General features: G+C 52.8%; 1 protein-coding gene across 1 annotated transcript in view; it reads left to right on the top strand.

The window, feature by feature from the left end:
• Nucleotides 1-16,880, top strand: part of LOC119963589 (dynactin subunit 1-like) — a 160,521-nt gene that overhangs the window by 91,448 nt on the left and 52,193 nt on the right. Inside the window, exons 7-8 of the mRNA XM_038792919.1 lie at nt 4,321-4,525; nt 14,337-14,487. Of these exons, the coding sequence (XP_038648847.1) occupies nt 4,321-4,525; nt 14,337-14,487 (356 nt within the window). The remainder of the gene's footprint in view (nt 1-4,320; nt 4,526-14,336; nt 14,488-16,880) is intronic.

Here is a 16,880-nt window from a genome sequence, read left to right as displayed (position 1 = left end):
GCTTTTGGGTTTTCCTTGATCCTACCTGCCAAAGACTTCTCATGTCCCCTCCTTGCTCGTCTTAGCTCTCTCTTTAGATCCTTCCTCGCTTCCTTGTAACTATCAAGCGCCCCAACTGAAACTTCACGCCTCATCTTCACATAGGCCTCCTTCTTCCTCTTAACAAGAGATTCCACTTCTTTGGTAAACCACGGTTCCCTTGCTCTACCCCTTCCTCCCTGCCTGACTGGTACGTACTTATCAAGAACACGCAATAGCTGTTCCTTGAACAAGCTCCACATATCCAGTGTGCCCAACCCTTGCAGCCTACTTCTCCAACCTACACATCCTAAGTCATGTCTAATGGCATCATAATTGCCCTTCCCCCAGCTATAACTCTTGCCCTGCGGGGTATACTTATCCCTTTCCATCACTAACGTAAAGGTCACCGAATTGTGGTCACTGTTTCCAAAGTGCTCACCTACCTCCAGATCTAACACCTGGCCTGGTTCATTACCCAAAACCAAATCCAATGTGGCCTCGCCTCTTGTTGGCCTGTCAACATATTGTGTCAGGAAACCCTCCTGCACACATTGTACAAAGAACGACCCATCTAATGTACTCGAACTATATATTTTCCAGTCAATATTTGGAAAGTTAAAGTCTCCCATAACAACTACCCTGTTACTTTCGCTCTTTTCCAGAATCATCTTTGCCATCCTTTCCTCTACATCCCTAGAACTATTAGGGGGCCTATAGAAAACTCCCAACAGGGTGACCTCTCCTTTCCTGTTTCTAACCTCAGCCCATACTACCTCGGAAGAAGAGTCCCCATCTAGCATCCTTTCCGCCACCGTAATACTGTCCTTGACTAGCAGCGCCACACCTCCCCCTCTTTTGCCCCCTTCTCTGAGCTTACTAAAACACCTAAACCCCGGAACCTGCAACAACCATTCCTGTCCCTGCTCTATCCATGTCTCTGAAATGGCCGCAACATCGAAGTCCCAGGTACCAACCCATGCTGCCAGTTCCCCTACCTTATTTTGTATACTCCTGGCATTGAAGTAGACACACTTCAAACCACCTACCTGAACACTGGCACCCTCCTGCAAAGTCAAATCTGTGCTCCTGACCTCTATACTCTCAATCTCCCGTACCCCAAAACTACAATCCAGGTTCCCATGCCCCTGCTGAATTAGTTTAAACCCCCCCAAAGAGCACTAACAAATCTGGTCTGTGCATAAATACCAGGATTAGACCATAAGACCGTAAGAAATAGGAAGAGGAGGAGGCCATTCAGCCCCTGGAGCCAGTTCCACCATTCAATGGGATCATGGCTGATCCAACATTCCTCACGTCCACCTTCCTGTCCTTTCCACATAACCCTTGATGCCCTGATGATGAAGAATCTATCTCAGCCTTAAATATACACAAGGGCAGCATGGTAGCACAGTGGTTAGCACATTTGCTTCACAGCTCCAGGGTCCTAGATTCGATTCCCAGCTTGGAACACTGTCTGTGTGGAGTTTGCACGTTCTCCCCGTGAGTGCGTGGGTTTCCTCCGAAAAATGAAATGAAAATTCCTTATTGTCAGGAGTAGGCTTCAATGAAGTTTCTATGAAAAGCCGCTAGTCGCCACATTGCGGCGCCTGTTCGGGGAGGCTGGTACGGGAATTGAACCGTGCTGCTGGCCTGCCTTGGTCTGCTTTAAAAGCCAGCGATTTTGCCCAGTGAGCTAAAGCAGCCCCTGCTACCACCCTTCCGGGTGCCCCGGTTTCCTCCCACAGTCCAAAGATGTGCGGGTTAGGTGGATTGGCCATGCTGAATTGCCCTTAGTGTTGGGTGGGGTTATTGGGTTATGGGGATAGGGGGAGGTGTTGACCTCGGGTAGGGTGCTCTTTCCGAGAGCCGGTGCAGACTCAATGGGCCGAATGGCCTCCTTCTGCACTGTAAATTCTATGACTCGGCCCCCACACCTCTCTGTGACGAGGACTTCCAAAGACACACAAACCTCCGAGAGAAGAACTTCCTCTAAATCTCCGTGTTAAACTGGCGCCTCTTTATTCTGAGACTCTCCCCTGGTCCGAGACTCTCCCCTGGTCCGGGACTCTCCCCTGGTCCGAGACTCTCCCCTGGTCCGGGACTCTCCCCTGGTCCGAGACTCTCCCCTGGTCCGGGACTCTCCCCTGGTCCGGGACTCTCCCCTGGTCCCGGACTCTCCCCTGGTCCGAGACTCTCCCCTGGTCCGAGACTCTCCCCTGGTCCGGGACTCTCCCCTGGTCCCGGACTCTCCCCTGGTCCGAGACTCTCCCCTGGTCCGAGACTCTCCCCTGGTCCGGGACTCTCCCCTGGTCCGGGACTCTCCCCTGGTCCGAGACTCTCCCCTGGTCCGGGACTCTCCCCTGGTCCGGGACTCTCCCCTGGTCCGAGACTCTCCCCTGGTCCGGGACTCTCCCCTGGTCCGAGACTCTCCCCTGGTCCGGGACTCTCCCCTGGTCCGAGACTCTCCCCTGGTCCGAGACTCTCCCCTGGTCCGCGACTCTCCCCGGTCCGGGACTCTCCCCTGGTCCGGGACTCTCCCCTGGTCCGGGACTCTCCCCTGGTCCGAGACTCTCCCCTGGTCCGAGACTCTCCCCTGGTCCGAGACTCTCCCCTGGTCCGGGACTCTCCCCTGGTCCGAGACTCTCCCCTGGTCCCAGACTCTCCCCTGGTCCCAGAGTCTCCCCTGGTCCGAGACTCTCCCCTGGTCCGGGACTCTCCCCTGAGCTGAAACATCCTCTCAGCATTTTCCCGATCAGCCCCTGAAGAATCCGACAGGTTTCAATGAGATCATCTCTCATTCTTCCAAATTCCAATGAGTAGAGTCCCAAGTGACCTTTGTTCACGAGGCAATGTCTCCATAACGTTACTACACCCTGGGTGAGTGCTCAGTCTGTTCCAGCCCCACAGACCCCGGAGTCCCAATTATTTGTGTATTGTCCACCCATCTTTAACCCCTCACAGCTCCAATGAGTTACAGGCACCAGATTTACAAGTGAAACATTTAAAACACTGTTTATAACAAGAGTAAACAATGACCATATAATGGAACAATGGTCGACTAGTCTCACTATTCCCAAATCCAGTCCCACCCTCCTCCCAGACACACGGTGAAGGGGTAGGAAAGGTTAGAAACAAACATGGATTTAGAGGTAGGAGAGACTAGGGGGTTTTCACAGTAACTTCATTGAAGCCTACTTGTGGCAATAAGCGATTATTATCATTATTATGTGAGGATCTTCGCTGCTGAGGTTGTGGTTTTTGTGGTCCGCGAAAATCCAAGGAACCAAAGTGCCGAATTCCTTGGTTGGTTTGCCTTTCTTAATGGTTGCCTTCAGTTAGAACATGGAGGGGGTAGAATTTCCTCCAGAGAGTCACTTGTATTTGTGGGACCTCTGCCGGTCCAGCCATCAGACCCACTGAGGTTATATTAGAATTCTTCACTGAGGATTTGACGAGGATTTGAAACCTCCTTGCAGGTGGAGATAGGTGAGGTCCTCCACAGGCTGAACTGACTACAGGGAGAAAGGTCTTTAACCACAGCTTCAGTTTCCCAGCCTTTTACTCAGAAATGGAACATTGACAGGCCGGCTGGAGGGGACTTTAATTGCCAGCCTCAGCTGATAGGAAAGAGAGTTTCACATCACCAGCCCTGCCAAACCCAGATTTAACATTCCCACAAACCTGACAAATGCCTGGAGGCTTTGAAACCAGAAGAGCTTCCCTAGGTTGGCTGGAAGCAGTTTAAATCGACTAGCTGAGAGCGGAGAGAGAGATCTGCCTTGTTCTGTCTCCGACCTAAGCTCAAAAGTGAAACTACAAATTGGCTTGCCTGGGTTTTCCAGAACATTCTGAAATGCTCGACCAATCGCCAGTGAAAATACGACAAGGTCTGAAATTGCAGAAGAGGTGATTGGCTGGTAGCTGAGTCCATCATGGGCCATGCCACAGATCATATTGAATCCAAGGGTCTGCCGGTTCAGGCCATGTAGCAGCTTGAGGGGGGGGGGGGTTCAGTTCAAAACCAAAAGTCTGTCATTTTAAAACCAGCCAGTAGGACAGGCATTAAACGAGAAACATGTAACAGACGAGGGCTTTAGCCTGTCGCTTACAATAGCTGGATGTTTTAATGAAACTATGTTTATTTATATTGAGACTTTGCTTAATTATCTGTCTTTCTTTGCACTGTGTTTAGTTCCTGGGGTTGGGTCTGAGGATGGATTGAATTACTCTGGTTTGTATGGTTAGCTGTGTTTCATTGGTGGGAATATATCTCAGCCCTTTCTCCCCTTAACTCTTCAGGAAGCGAAGGATGCACTTGAAAACAGGGACCATTACATGGAGGAGATGGCTGATACAGCCGATGCCATTGAGATGGCAACACTGGACAAAGAAATGGCAGAGGAGCGGGCAGAATCTCTCCAACAGGAGGTGGATAGTTTGAAGGAGAAGGTTGAAGAGCTGACAATGGACCTCGAGATCTTGAAACATGAGATTGAAGAGAAAGGTAAAAATGAGTTTAGTATGGTTGGTACAGCTTTTCGATACTGAAGTAACTAGTGACCATTCTGGATCAGGGCTGAGAGTCAAAAGCATGGCTTCAAACCCCGTGCATGAGTTTGTGCCCTGATGCAGACTGCCAACACGCTGCAGTACTGGGGCATGCAGATGGGCCGATACTGAGGGCATGCAGAATTACGCTGCAGTACTGGGGCATGCAGATGGGCCGATACTCCGGGCATGCAGCATTACTGGGGCATGCTGATTGGCCAATACTGAGGGCATGCAGCAGTACGCTGCAGTACTGGGACATGCTGATTGGCCAATACTGAGGGCATGCAGCAGTACGCTGCAGTACTGGGGCATGCTGATTGGCCAATACTCCGGGCATCCAGCATTACGCTGCGGTACTGGGGCATGCTGATTGGCCAATACTGAGGGCATGCAGCAGTACGCTGCAGTACTGGGACATGCTGATTGGCCGATACTGAGGGCATGCAGCAGTACGCTGCGGTACTGGGGCATGCTGATTGGCCGATACTGAGGGCATGCAGCATTACGCTGCAGTACTGGGCCATGCTGATTAGCCAATACTGAGGGCATGCAGCAGTACGCTGCGGTACTGGGCCATGCTGATTGGCCGATACTCCGGGCATGCAGCAGTACGCTGCGGTACTGGGGCATGCTGATTGGCCGATACTCCGGGCATGCAGCAGTACGCTGCAGTACTGGGCCATGCTGATTAGCCAATACTCCGGGCATGCAGCAGTACGCTGCGGTACTGGGCCATGCTGATTGGCCGATACTCCGGGCATGCAGCAGTACGCTGCAGTACTGGGCCATGCTGATTGGCCAATACTGAGGGCATGCAGCAGTACGCTGCAGTACTGGGGCATGCAGATGGGCAATACTGAGGGCATGCAGCAGTACGCTGCAGTACTGGGACATGCTGATTGGCCAATATTCCGGGCATGCAGCATTACGCTGCAGTACTGGGGCATGCTGATTGGCCAATACTGAGGGCATGCAGCAGTACGCTGCGGTACTGGGCCATGCAAATGGGCAATACTGAGGGCATGCAGCAGTACGCTGCAGTACTGGGCCATGCAGATGGGCAATACTGAGGGCATGCAGCAGTACGCTGCAGTACTGGGACATGCTGATTGGCCAATACTGAGGGCATGCAGCATTACGCTGCAGTACTGGGACATGCTGATTGGCCAATACTGAGGGCATGCAGCAGTACGCTGCGGTACTGGGACATGCTGATTGGCCAATACTGAGGGCATGCAGCAGTACGCTGCAGTACTGGGCCATGCAGATGGGCAATACTGAGGGCATGCAGCAGTACGCTGCAGTACTGGGGCATGCAGATTGGCCAATACTACGGGCATGCAGCAGTACGCTGCAGTACTGGGGCATGCTGATTGGCCAATACTCCAGGCATGCAGCAGTACGCTGCGGTACTGGGACATGCTGATTGGCCAATACTGAGGGCATGCTGCGGTACGCTGCGGTACTGGGCCATGCTGATTGGCCAATACTGAGGGCATGCAGCAGTACGCTGCAGTACTGGGGAATGCTGATTGGCCGATACTGAGGGCATGCAGCAGTACACTGCGGTACTGGGACATGCTGATTGGCCGATACTGAGGGCATGCAGCAGTACGCTGCAGTACTGGGGCATGCTGATTGGCCAATACTCCGGGCATGCAGCAGTACGCTGCGGTACTGGGACATGCTGATTGGCCAATACTGAGGGCATGCAGCATTACGCTGCAGTACTGGGGCATGCTGATTGGCCGATACTGAGGGCATGCAGCAGTACGCTGCAGTACTGGGGCATGCTGATTGGCCAATACTGAGGGCATGCAGCAGTACGCTGCAGTACTGGGACATGCTGATTGGCCGATACTGAGGGCATGCAGCAGTACGCTGCAGTACTGGGGCATGCTGATTGGCCGATACTGAGGGCATGCAGCAGTACGCTGCAGTACTGGGGAATGCTGATTGGCCGATACTGAGGGCATGCAGCAGAGGTCCATCATCTCAACTCCAGGGCACTGTAGGAGGGCAGCACAGTTGATTCACTGCCCCAGGGTCCCAGGTTTGATTCCCTGTTTGGGTCACTGTCTGCGAGGGTCTGCACGTTCTCCCCGTGTCCGCGTGGGTTCCCTCCGGGTGCTCCGGTTTCCTCCCACAAGCCCTGAAGGATGTGCTGTTGGGTGAATTGAACATTCTGAATTCTCCCTCTGTGACCCAAACAGGCGAATGTGGCGACTAGGGGAATTTGTACAGTAACGTCATTGCAGTGTTAATGTAAGCCTACTTTTGGCAATAATAAAGATTATTACAATGTTCAGCACCATTTGCAACTCCTCAGATAATGAAGCCGTCCATTTCCAAATGCAGCAAGACCTGGACAATATCCAGGCTTGGGGCTGACAAGGGAGAAGTTACATTCACACCACACAAGTGCCAGGCAATGACCATCTCCTACAAGCGAGAATCTAACCACCGTCCCTTGACATTCAATGGCATTACCATCGCTGAATCCCCACAATCACATCCTGGGGGTTACCATTGATCAGAAACCGAACCGCACTCGCCACATTAATAAAAGCAAATTACTGCGGATGCTGGAAACCTGAAACAAAAGTGAAAATGCTGGAAAATCTCAGCGGGTCTGGCAGCAACTGTAGGGAGGGAACTCCACAGTATAAATATTTCCAACTTCCTCTGTCTGTTAGCTTTGACAAAGAGTCAATGGACTCGAAACGTTATCTCTTTTCCCTCCCTACAGATACTGCCAAACTTGCTGAGATTTTCCAGCATTTTCTCTTTCGTAGCCACATTAACACTGTGGCTACCAGGGCAGGTCAAAGGTTAGGAATCCTACGGCAAGTAACTCGCCTCCTGACCCCCCCCAAAGCCTGTCCACCATCTACAAGGCACAAGTCAGGAGTGTGAGGGAATACTCTCCACTTGCCTGGATGAGTGCAGCTCCAACAACACTCAAGAAGCTCAACACCATCCAGGGCAAAGCAACCCCGCTTGATTGCTCCTCCTTCCACAAACATTCATACCTTCCACCACCGACACACAGTGGCAGCCGTGTGTACCATCTACAAGATTCACTGCAGCAACTCACCAAGGCTCCTTCGGCAGCACCTTCCAAACCCACAGCCTCTACCATCTAGAAGGACAAGAGCAGCAGATACCTGGGACCCCCACCACCTGGAGGGTCCCGTCCGAGTCACTCACTATCCTGACTGGGAATATATCGGCCGTTCCTTCACTGTCACTGGGGCAACATCCTGGAATTCCCTCCCTAACAGCACAGTGGGTGTACCTACAACTGAAGAACTGCAGCGGTTCAAGAAGGCAACTCACCACCACCTTCTGAAGGGCAACTAGGGAAGGGCAATAAATTCTGGCCTAACCAGTGACCCCCACATCTGATAAAAGGGATGCATACATGAGATACAGGCAACTAAAAACAGATGAAGTACTTGACGAATACAGGGAAACTAGAAAAGAGCTCAAGCAGGGAGATAGGAGGGCAAAAAGGGGTCACAAAATGTCCTTGGCAGACAGGATTAAGGAGAATCCTAAGGCATTTTATACGTATATTAGGAACAAGAGGGTAGCTGGAGAAAGAGTTGGCCCACTCGAGGACAAAGGAGGGAAATTATGTGTCGACCCAGAGGAAGTAGGTGTGATCCTTAATGAGTATTTTGCATCGGTATTCACAAAGGAGAGGGACATGCTGATTGGTGGTGTCAGAGGGATATGTAAGCACTTTTGGACAAGTCATCAATATGAGGGAGGAAGTGTTAGGTGTGTTAAAAAGGGGCAGCACGGTGGCACAGTGGTTAGCGCTGCTGCCTCACGCCGCCGAGTTCTCAGCTTCGATCCCGGCTCTGGGTCACTGTCCCTGTGGAGTTTGCACATTCTCCCCGTGTCTGCATGGGTTTCGCCCCCACAACCCAAAGATGTGCAGGGTAGGTGGATTGACCACGCTAAACTGCCATTTAATTGGAAAATTGGAAAAAATGAATTGGGTAATCTAAAATTTAAAAAAAAGGGAAAAAAGTGTGTGTTAAAAAACATTAAGGTAGACAAACCCCCAGGACCAGATGGTATCCTTCCCAGATTACTGAGGGAGACAAGAGATGAAATCGCTGGGCCTCTGACAGAATCTTTGTTTCCTCGTTGGCCACAGGTGAGATCGCAGAGGATTGGAGGATAGCCAATGTTGTACCGTTATTTAAGAAGGATAGCAAGGATAATCCGGGTAATTATAGGCCAGTGAGCTTGACATCAGTAATCGTGAAATTGTTGGAAAAGAATCTCAGAACCGTAGTATCTACGCACATTTGGAAGTGAAATGGTCTTATTAGGAACAGACAGTGTGGGTTTGTACGAGGGAGGTCATGTCTCACTAATATAATTTAATTTTTTGAGGAGGTGCCAAAAATGATTGACGAGGGAAGGGCTGTGGATGTTGTCTACATGGACTTTAGTAAAGCATTTGACAAGGTCTCTCATGGCAGGCTGGTGCAAAAGATTAGATCACATGGGGTCAAGGGTGAACTAGCTGGATGGATACAGAACCGGCTTGGCCATAGAAGACAGAGGGTAGCAGTGGAAGGGTGTTTTTCCGAATGGAGGTCTGTAGCTAGTGGTGTTCCACAGGGATCAGTTCTGGGACCTCTGCTCTTTGTAATATATATAAATGACTTGGAAGAAAACGTAGCGGGTCTGATTAGCAAGTTTGCGGCTGATACTAAGATTGCAGGAGTTGTGGATAGTGATGAAGATTGTCAGAGAATACAGCAGGATATAGATGGACTGTAAAATTGGGCAGAGAAATGGCAGATGGAATTTAACCCGGACAAATGCGAGTTGATGCATTTTGGTAAATCCAGTTCAGGTGGGAGCTATAAAATAAATGGCAGAACCATCAGGAGCATAGAGACACAGAGAGATCTGGGTGGGGCAGGTCCACAGATCCTTAAAAGTGGCAGCACAGGTGGAAATGGTGGTAAAGGAACATGTGGCATGCTTACCTTCATTGGATAGGGTATTGAGTATAAACGCTTGAAAATTATGTTACAGTTATACAGAACGTTGGTTCAGCCACATTCGGAATACTGTGTCCAATTCTGGTCACAGCACTACCAGAAGGACGTGGAGGCTTTGGGGAGAGTACAGAAAAGGTTTACCAGGATGTTGCCTGGTATGGAGGGTATTAGCTATGAGGAGAGATTGAATAAACTGGGATTGTTCTCCCCAGAGAGACGGAGGCTGAGGGGCGGCCTGATAGAAGTTTATAACATTATTCAGGGTATAGAGAGGGTGAACAGTAGGAGGCTTTTTCCCAGGGTGGAAATGACAATTGCAAAGGGGGGACAGGTTCAAGGTGAGGGGGGGAAGGTTCAGTGGAGATGTGCGGGGGAAGTTGTTTTACACAGTGGGTGGTGGTGGCCTGAAATGCGCTGCTAAGTGAGGTGGTGGAGGCAGACACGTTAGCGACTTTTAAGACTTACCTGGGCAGGCACATGAACAGGCGGGGTATAGAAGGATACAAGAGGTTCGTCTAGATAGGACACGTGATTGGCGCAGGCTTGGAGGGCCCGCAGGGCCTGTACCTGTGCTGTATTGTTCTTTGTTCTTTGTACTGGTGGGCCAGTGCTGAGGGTGTACAGCATTGCTGAGGGAGTGCCGCACTGTCAGAGGGTCAGTACTGAGGGAGTGCCGTACTGTCAGAGGGTCAGTACTGAGGGAGTGCTGCACTGTCAGAGGGTCAGTACTGAGGGAGTGCCGCACTGTCAGAGGGTCAGTACTGAGGGAGTGCCGCACTGTCAGAGGGTCAGTACTGAGGGAGTGCCGCACTGTCAGAGGGTCAGTACTGAGGGAGTGCTGCACTGTCAGAGGGTCAGTACTGAGGGAGTGCCGCACTGTCAGAGGGTCAGTACTGAGGGAGTGCCGCACTGTCAGAGGGTCAGTACTGAGGGAGTGCCGCACTGTCAGAGGGTCAGTACTGAGGGAGTGCCGCACTGTCAGAGGGTCAGTACCGAGGGAGTGCCGCACTGTCAGAGGGTCAGTACTGAGGGAGTGCTGCACTGTCAGAGGGTCAGTACTGAGGGAGTGCTGCACTGTCAGAGGGTCAGTACTGAGGGAGTGCCGCACTGTCAGAGGGTCAGTACTGAGGGAGTGCCGCACTGTCAGAGGGTCAGTACTGAGGGACTGCCGCACTGTCAGAGGGTCAGTACTGAGGGAGTGCCGCACTGTCAGAGGGTCAGTACCGAGGGAGTGCCGCACTGTCAGAGGGTCAGTACGGAGGGAGTGCCACACTGTCAGAGGGTCAGTACTGAGGGAGTGCTGCACTGTCAGAGGGTCAGTACTGAGGGAGTGCCGCACTGTCAGAGGGTCAGTACTGAGGGAGTGCCGCACTGTCAGAGGGTCAGTACTGAGGGAGTGTCGCACTGTCAGAGGGTCAGTACTGAGGGAGTGCTGCACTGTCAGAGAGTAAGTACTGAGTGAGTGCTGCACTGTCAGAGGATCAGTACTGAGGGAGTGCTACACTGTCAGAGGGTCAGTGCTGAGGGAGTGCCGCACTGTCAGAGGGTCAGTACCGAGGGAGTGCCGCACTGTCAGAGGGTCAGTACGGAGGGAGTGCCGCACTGTCAGAGGGTCAGTACTGAGGGAGTGCCGCACTGTCAGAGGGTCAGTACCGAGGGAGTGCCGCACTGTCAGAGGGTCAGTACCGAGGGAGTGCCGCACTGTCAGAGGGTCAGTACCGAGGGAGTGCCGCACTGTCAGAGGGTCAGTACCGAGGGAGTGCTGCACTGTCAGAGGGTCAGTACTGAGGGAGTGCCGCACTGTCAGAGGGTCAGTACTGATGGAGTGCTGCACTGTCAGAGGGTCAGTACTGAGGGCGCACGCACTGTCAGAGGGTCAGTACTGAGGGAGTGCCGCACTGTCAGAGGGTCAGTACTGAGGGAGTGCCGCACTGTGAGGGTCAGTACTGAGGGAGTGCTGCACTGTCAGAGGGTCGGTACTGAGGGCGCACGCACTGTCAGAGGGTCAGTACTGAGGGAGTGCTGCACTGTCAGAGGGTCAGTACTGAGGGAGTGCCGCACTGTCAGAGGGTCAGTACTGAGGGAGTGCTGCACTGTCAGAGGGTCAGTACTGAGGGAGTGCCGCACTGTCAGAAGGTCAGTACTGAGGGAGTGCCGCACTGTCAGAGGGTCGGTACTGAGGGCGCACGCACTGTCAGAGGGTCAGTACTGAGGGAGTGCCGCACTGTCAGAGGGTCAGTACTGAGGGAGTGCTGCACTGTCAGAGGGTCAGTACTGAGGGAGAGCTGCACTGTCAGAGGGTCAGTACTGAGGGAGTGCCGCACTGTCAGAGGGTCAGTACTGAGGGAGTGCCGCACTGTCAGAGGGTCAGTACTGAGGGAATGCTGCACTGTCAGAGGGTCAGTACTGAGGGAGTGCTGCACTGTCAGAGGGTCAGTACTGAGGGAGCGCCGCACTGTCAGAGGGTCAGTACTGAGGGAGTGCTGCACTGTTAGAGGGTCAGTACTGAGGGAGTGTCGCACTGTCAGAGGGTCAGTACTGAGGGAGTGTCGCACTGTCAGAGGGTCAGTACTGAGGGAGTGCCGCACTGTCAGAGGGTCAGTACTGAGGGAGTGCCGCACTGTCACGGTCGGTTTTGAGTGTTCTCCTTATAGAATGTGACAGTGCGGGACAGTGTGGGACAGTTACAGTGTGGGACAGTTACAGTGCGGGACAGTGCGAGCAGTGCGGGACAGTGTGGGACAGTTACAGTGTGAGACAGTGCGGGACAGTGTGGGACAGTTACAGTGTGGGACAGCGTGGGACAGTTACAGTGTGAGACAGTGCGGGACAGTTACAGTGTGAGACAGTGCGGGACAGTTACAGTGTGGGACAGTTACAGTGTGAGACAGTGCGGGACAGTTACAGTGTGGGACAGTTACAGTGTGAGACAGTGTGGGACAGTTACAGTGTGGGACAGTTACAGTGTGGGACAGTTACAGTGTGGGACAGTTACAGTGCGGGACAGTTACAGTGTGGGACAGTTACAGTGTGAGACAGTGTGGGACAGTTACAGTGTGGGACAGTTACAGTGTGGGACAGTTACAGTGTGGGACAGTTACAGTGTGGGACAGTTACAGTGTGGGACAGTTACAGTGTGGGACAGTTACAGTGTGGGACAGTTACAGTGTGGGACAGTTACAGTGTGGGACAGTTACAGTGTGGGACAGTTACAGTGTGGGACAGTTACAGTGTGGGACAGTTACAGTGTGGGACAGTTACAGTGCGGGACAGTTACAGTGCGGGACAGTTACAGTGTGGGTCAGTTACAGTGTGGGACAGTGCGGGACAGTTACAGTGTGGGACAGTTACAGTGTGGGACAGTTACAGTGTGGGACAGTGCGGGACAGTTACAGTGTGGGACAGTTACAGTGCGGGACAGTGCGGGACAGTGTGGGACAGTTACAGTGTGGGACAGTGCGGGACAGTGTGGGACAGTTACAGTGCGGGACAGTGCGGGACAGTGCGGGACAGCGCGGGACAGCGCGGGACAGTGCGGGACAGTGACAGTGCGGGACAGTTACAGTGTGGGACAGTGCGGGACAGTTACAGTGTGGGACAGTGCGGGACATGCGTGTGGTACAGTGTGGGACAGTTAGTGTGGGACAGTGCGGGACAGTGTGGGACAGTTACAGTGTGGGACAGTGCGGGACAGTTACAGTGTGGGACAGTGCGGGACAGTGCGGGACAGTTACAGTGCGGGGCAGTGCGGGGCAGTGCGGGGCAGTGCGGGGCAGTGCGGGACAGTGCGGGACAGTGCGGGACAGTGCGGGACAGTGCGGGACAGTGTGGGACAGCGCGGGACAGCGTGGGACAGTTACAGTGCGGGACAGCGCGGGACAGTGTGGGACAGTTACAGTGTGAGACAGTGTGGGACAGTTACAGTGCGGGACAGTGACAGTGCGGGACAGTTACAGTGTGAGACAGTGTGGGACAGTTACAGTGCGGGACAGTGCGGGACAGTTACAGTGCGGGACAGTTACAGTGTGAGACAGTGCGGGACAGTGTGAGACAGTGTGGGACAGTGTGGGACAGTTACAGTGCGGGACAGTGACAGTGTGGGACAGTTACAGTGCGGGACAGTTACAGTGCTGGACAGTTACAGTGTGAGACAGTGCGGGACAGTGTGAGACAGTGTGGGACAGTGTGGGACAGTTACAGTGCGGGACAGTGACAGTGCGGGACAGTGACAGTGCGGGACAGTTACAGTGCGGGACAGTTACAGTGCTGGACAGTGCGGGACAGTTACAGTGCGAGACAGTGCGGGACAGTTACAGTGCGGGACAGTGCGGGACAGTTACAGTGCGGGACAGTGCGGGACAGTTACAGTGCGAGACAGTGCGGGACAGTTACAGTGCGAGACAGTGCGGGACAGTTACAGTGCGGGACAGTTACAGTGCGGGACAGTTACAGTGCGGGACAGTGGGAGACAGTGCGGGACAGTTACAGTGCGGGACAGTTACAGTGCGGGACAGTGGGAGACAGTGCGGGACAGTTACAGTGCGAGACAGTGCGGGACAGTTACAGTGCGGGACAGTGCGGGACAGTTACAGTGTGGGACAGTGCGGGACAGTTACAGTGCGGGACAGTGCGGGACAGTGTGGGACAGTGCAAGACAGTGTGGGAGTGGGGATGTGAAGGTTAGGGCAACTTTGTCGTCACAGTTGTTGAGAACTGGTTTGCTGTTTGCAGGGACTGATGGGGCTGCATCCAGTTACCATGTCAAACAGCTGGAGGAACAGAATGGCCGGCTGAAGGAAGCCCTTGTCAGGTCAGTGATGGAATGCTGTGGATGGATGTCTGTCTGTTTCTGTCTCCGTCTCGGAACATGGGAACAGCAGAGGCCACTATCACCATAACCCTTTCTATTGTTAATCTAAAATCTCTCACTCTGTGCAGTAAACACTCTGTGACTGAGCTCCTACAGCTCTGGGCTAGAGAATTCCAAAGATTCTCAACATAGAACATAGAACGATACAGCGCAGTACAGGCCCTTCGGCCCTCGATGTTGCACCGACATGGAAAAAAAAACTAAAGGCCATCTAATCTACACTATGCCATTATCATCCATATGCTTATCCAATAAACTTTTAAATGCCCTCAATGTTGGCGAGTTCACTACTGTTGCAGGTTGGGCATTCCACGGCCTCACCACTCTTTGCGTAAAAAACCCACCTCTGACCTCTGTCCTCGTGCTAGCCACCTCCATCCGTGGGAGAAGGCTCTCGCTGTCCACCCTATCTAACCCTCTGATCATTTTGTATGCCTCTATTAAGTCACCTCTTAACCTTCTTCTCTCTAACGAAAACAACCTCAAGTCCATCAGCCTTTCCTCATAAGATTTTCCCTCCATACCAGGCAACATCCTGGTAAATCTCCTCTTCACCCGTTCCAAAGCTTCCACGTCCTTCCCATAACCAAATGCGGCCGTACCAGAGTTTTGTACAGTTGCAACATGACCTCATGGCTCCGGAACTCAATAACTCTACCAATAAAGGCCAACACACCATAGGCCTTCTTCACAACCCTATCAACCTGGGTGGCAACTTTCAGGGATCTATGTACATGGACACCGAGATCCCTCTGCTCATCTACACTGCCAAGAATTTTACCATTAGCCAAATATTCTGCATTCCTGTTATTCTTTCCAAAGTGAATCACCTCACACTTCTCTACATTAAACTCCATTTGCCACCTCTCAGCCCAGCTCTGCAGCTTATCTATGTCCCTCTGTAACCTGCAACATCCTTCCGCACTGTCTACAACTCCACCGACTTTAATGTCGTCTGCAAATTTACTCACCCATCCTTCTGTGCCCTCCTCTAGGTCATTTATAAAAATGACAAACAGCAACGGCCCCAGAACAGATCCTTGTGGTACGCCACTCGTAACTGAACTCCATTCTGAACATTTCCCATCAACTACCACTCTCTGTCTTCTTTCAACTAGCCAATTTCTGATCCACATCTCTAAATCACCCTCAATCCCCAGCCTCCGTATTTTCTGCAATAGCCGACCGTGGGGAACCTTATCAAACGCTTTACTGAAATCCATATACACCACATCAACTGCTCTACCCTCGTCTACCTGTTCAGTCACCTTCTCAAAGAACTCGATAAGGTGTTGACACATTCTCCTCATCTCGGTCCGAAGTGACTGCCCCCTTAATTTGAAATTGTGCCCCTGGTTCCAGATGCCCAAACCAAGGGAACCATCTTATCCGCATCTACGCTGACTGTTCTTTTAATGAGAACACCTCTGATTCCTTGAAACTCGAGGGAATACAGGCCCAGTTTCCCAATTTCTCCTCATGAGATAGTCCCAGTATTCCTGGAAGGAGTCTGTTGAACCTTTCCCTTACTCCCTCTGTGATAATAATATCCTATCTGAGGTCAGGGGACCTAATCTACACTCCGTGTTCCAGGTGCAGCCTAACTCCTGTCCAATTGGAGTCAGATCTCACTGCTCCTGTACTATCACCTTCTTGTGATTGAAGACTAACATTCCATCAGCTTTCGTAAAGCTTGCTGCACCTGCATGTTGGCCTCGATGACTAATGGACAAGGACACCCAGGCTCCTTTGTATATCTACACTTTCTAATTTCTGAACCATTTCGGGAAAATTCTACACACCTGCTCCTTGTATCAGACTGGGTTAGCGCTAATTTCTCCACATTATGTCTGATCCCGCGCCCCCGATCCCGTGCCCCCGATCCCGTGCCCCCCGATCCCGCGCCCCCGATCCCGCGCCCCCGATCCCGCGCCCCCGATCCCGCGCCCCCGATCCCGCGCCCCCGATCCCGCGCCCCCGATCCCGCGCCCCCGATCCCGCGCCCCCGATCTCGCGCCCCCGATCCCGCGCCCCCGATCCCGCGCCGTCCGATCCCGCGCCGTCCGATCCCGCGCCGTCCGATCCCGCGCCGTCCGATCCCGCGCCGTCCGATCCCGCGCCGTCCGATCCCGCGCCGTCCGATCCCGCGCCGTCCGATCCCGCGCCGTCCGATCCCGCGCCGTCCGATCCCGCGCCCCCCGATCCCGCGCCCCCGATCCCGCGCCCCCGATCCCATGCCCGTGGTTTTATTTTGCTAAATAACCTCCTGTGGAAGACTTTACCAAAAGCCTTCTGAAAGTCCAAATACACTGTGCTCACCAACCCTCCTTTGTCAATATTGTTAGTAATAGCTTCAAAAAAGTCAAGTTTGTTAAATATGATTACCCATTGTAAATCCATGCTGA

The sequence above is a fragment of the Scyliorhinus canicula genome, chromosome 3, assembly GCF_902713615.1.
Source record: "Scyliorhinus canicula chromosome 3, sScyCan1.1, whole genome shotgun sequence".
Taxonomy (NCBI): domain Eukaryota; kingdom Metazoa; phylum Chordata; class Chondrichthyes; order Carcharhiniformes; family Scyliorhinidae; genus Scyliorhinus; species Scyliorhinus canicula.
The sequence above is the reverse complement of the archived record's forward strand: the minus strand, read 5'-3'. Positions and strand labels throughout refer to the sequence as shown.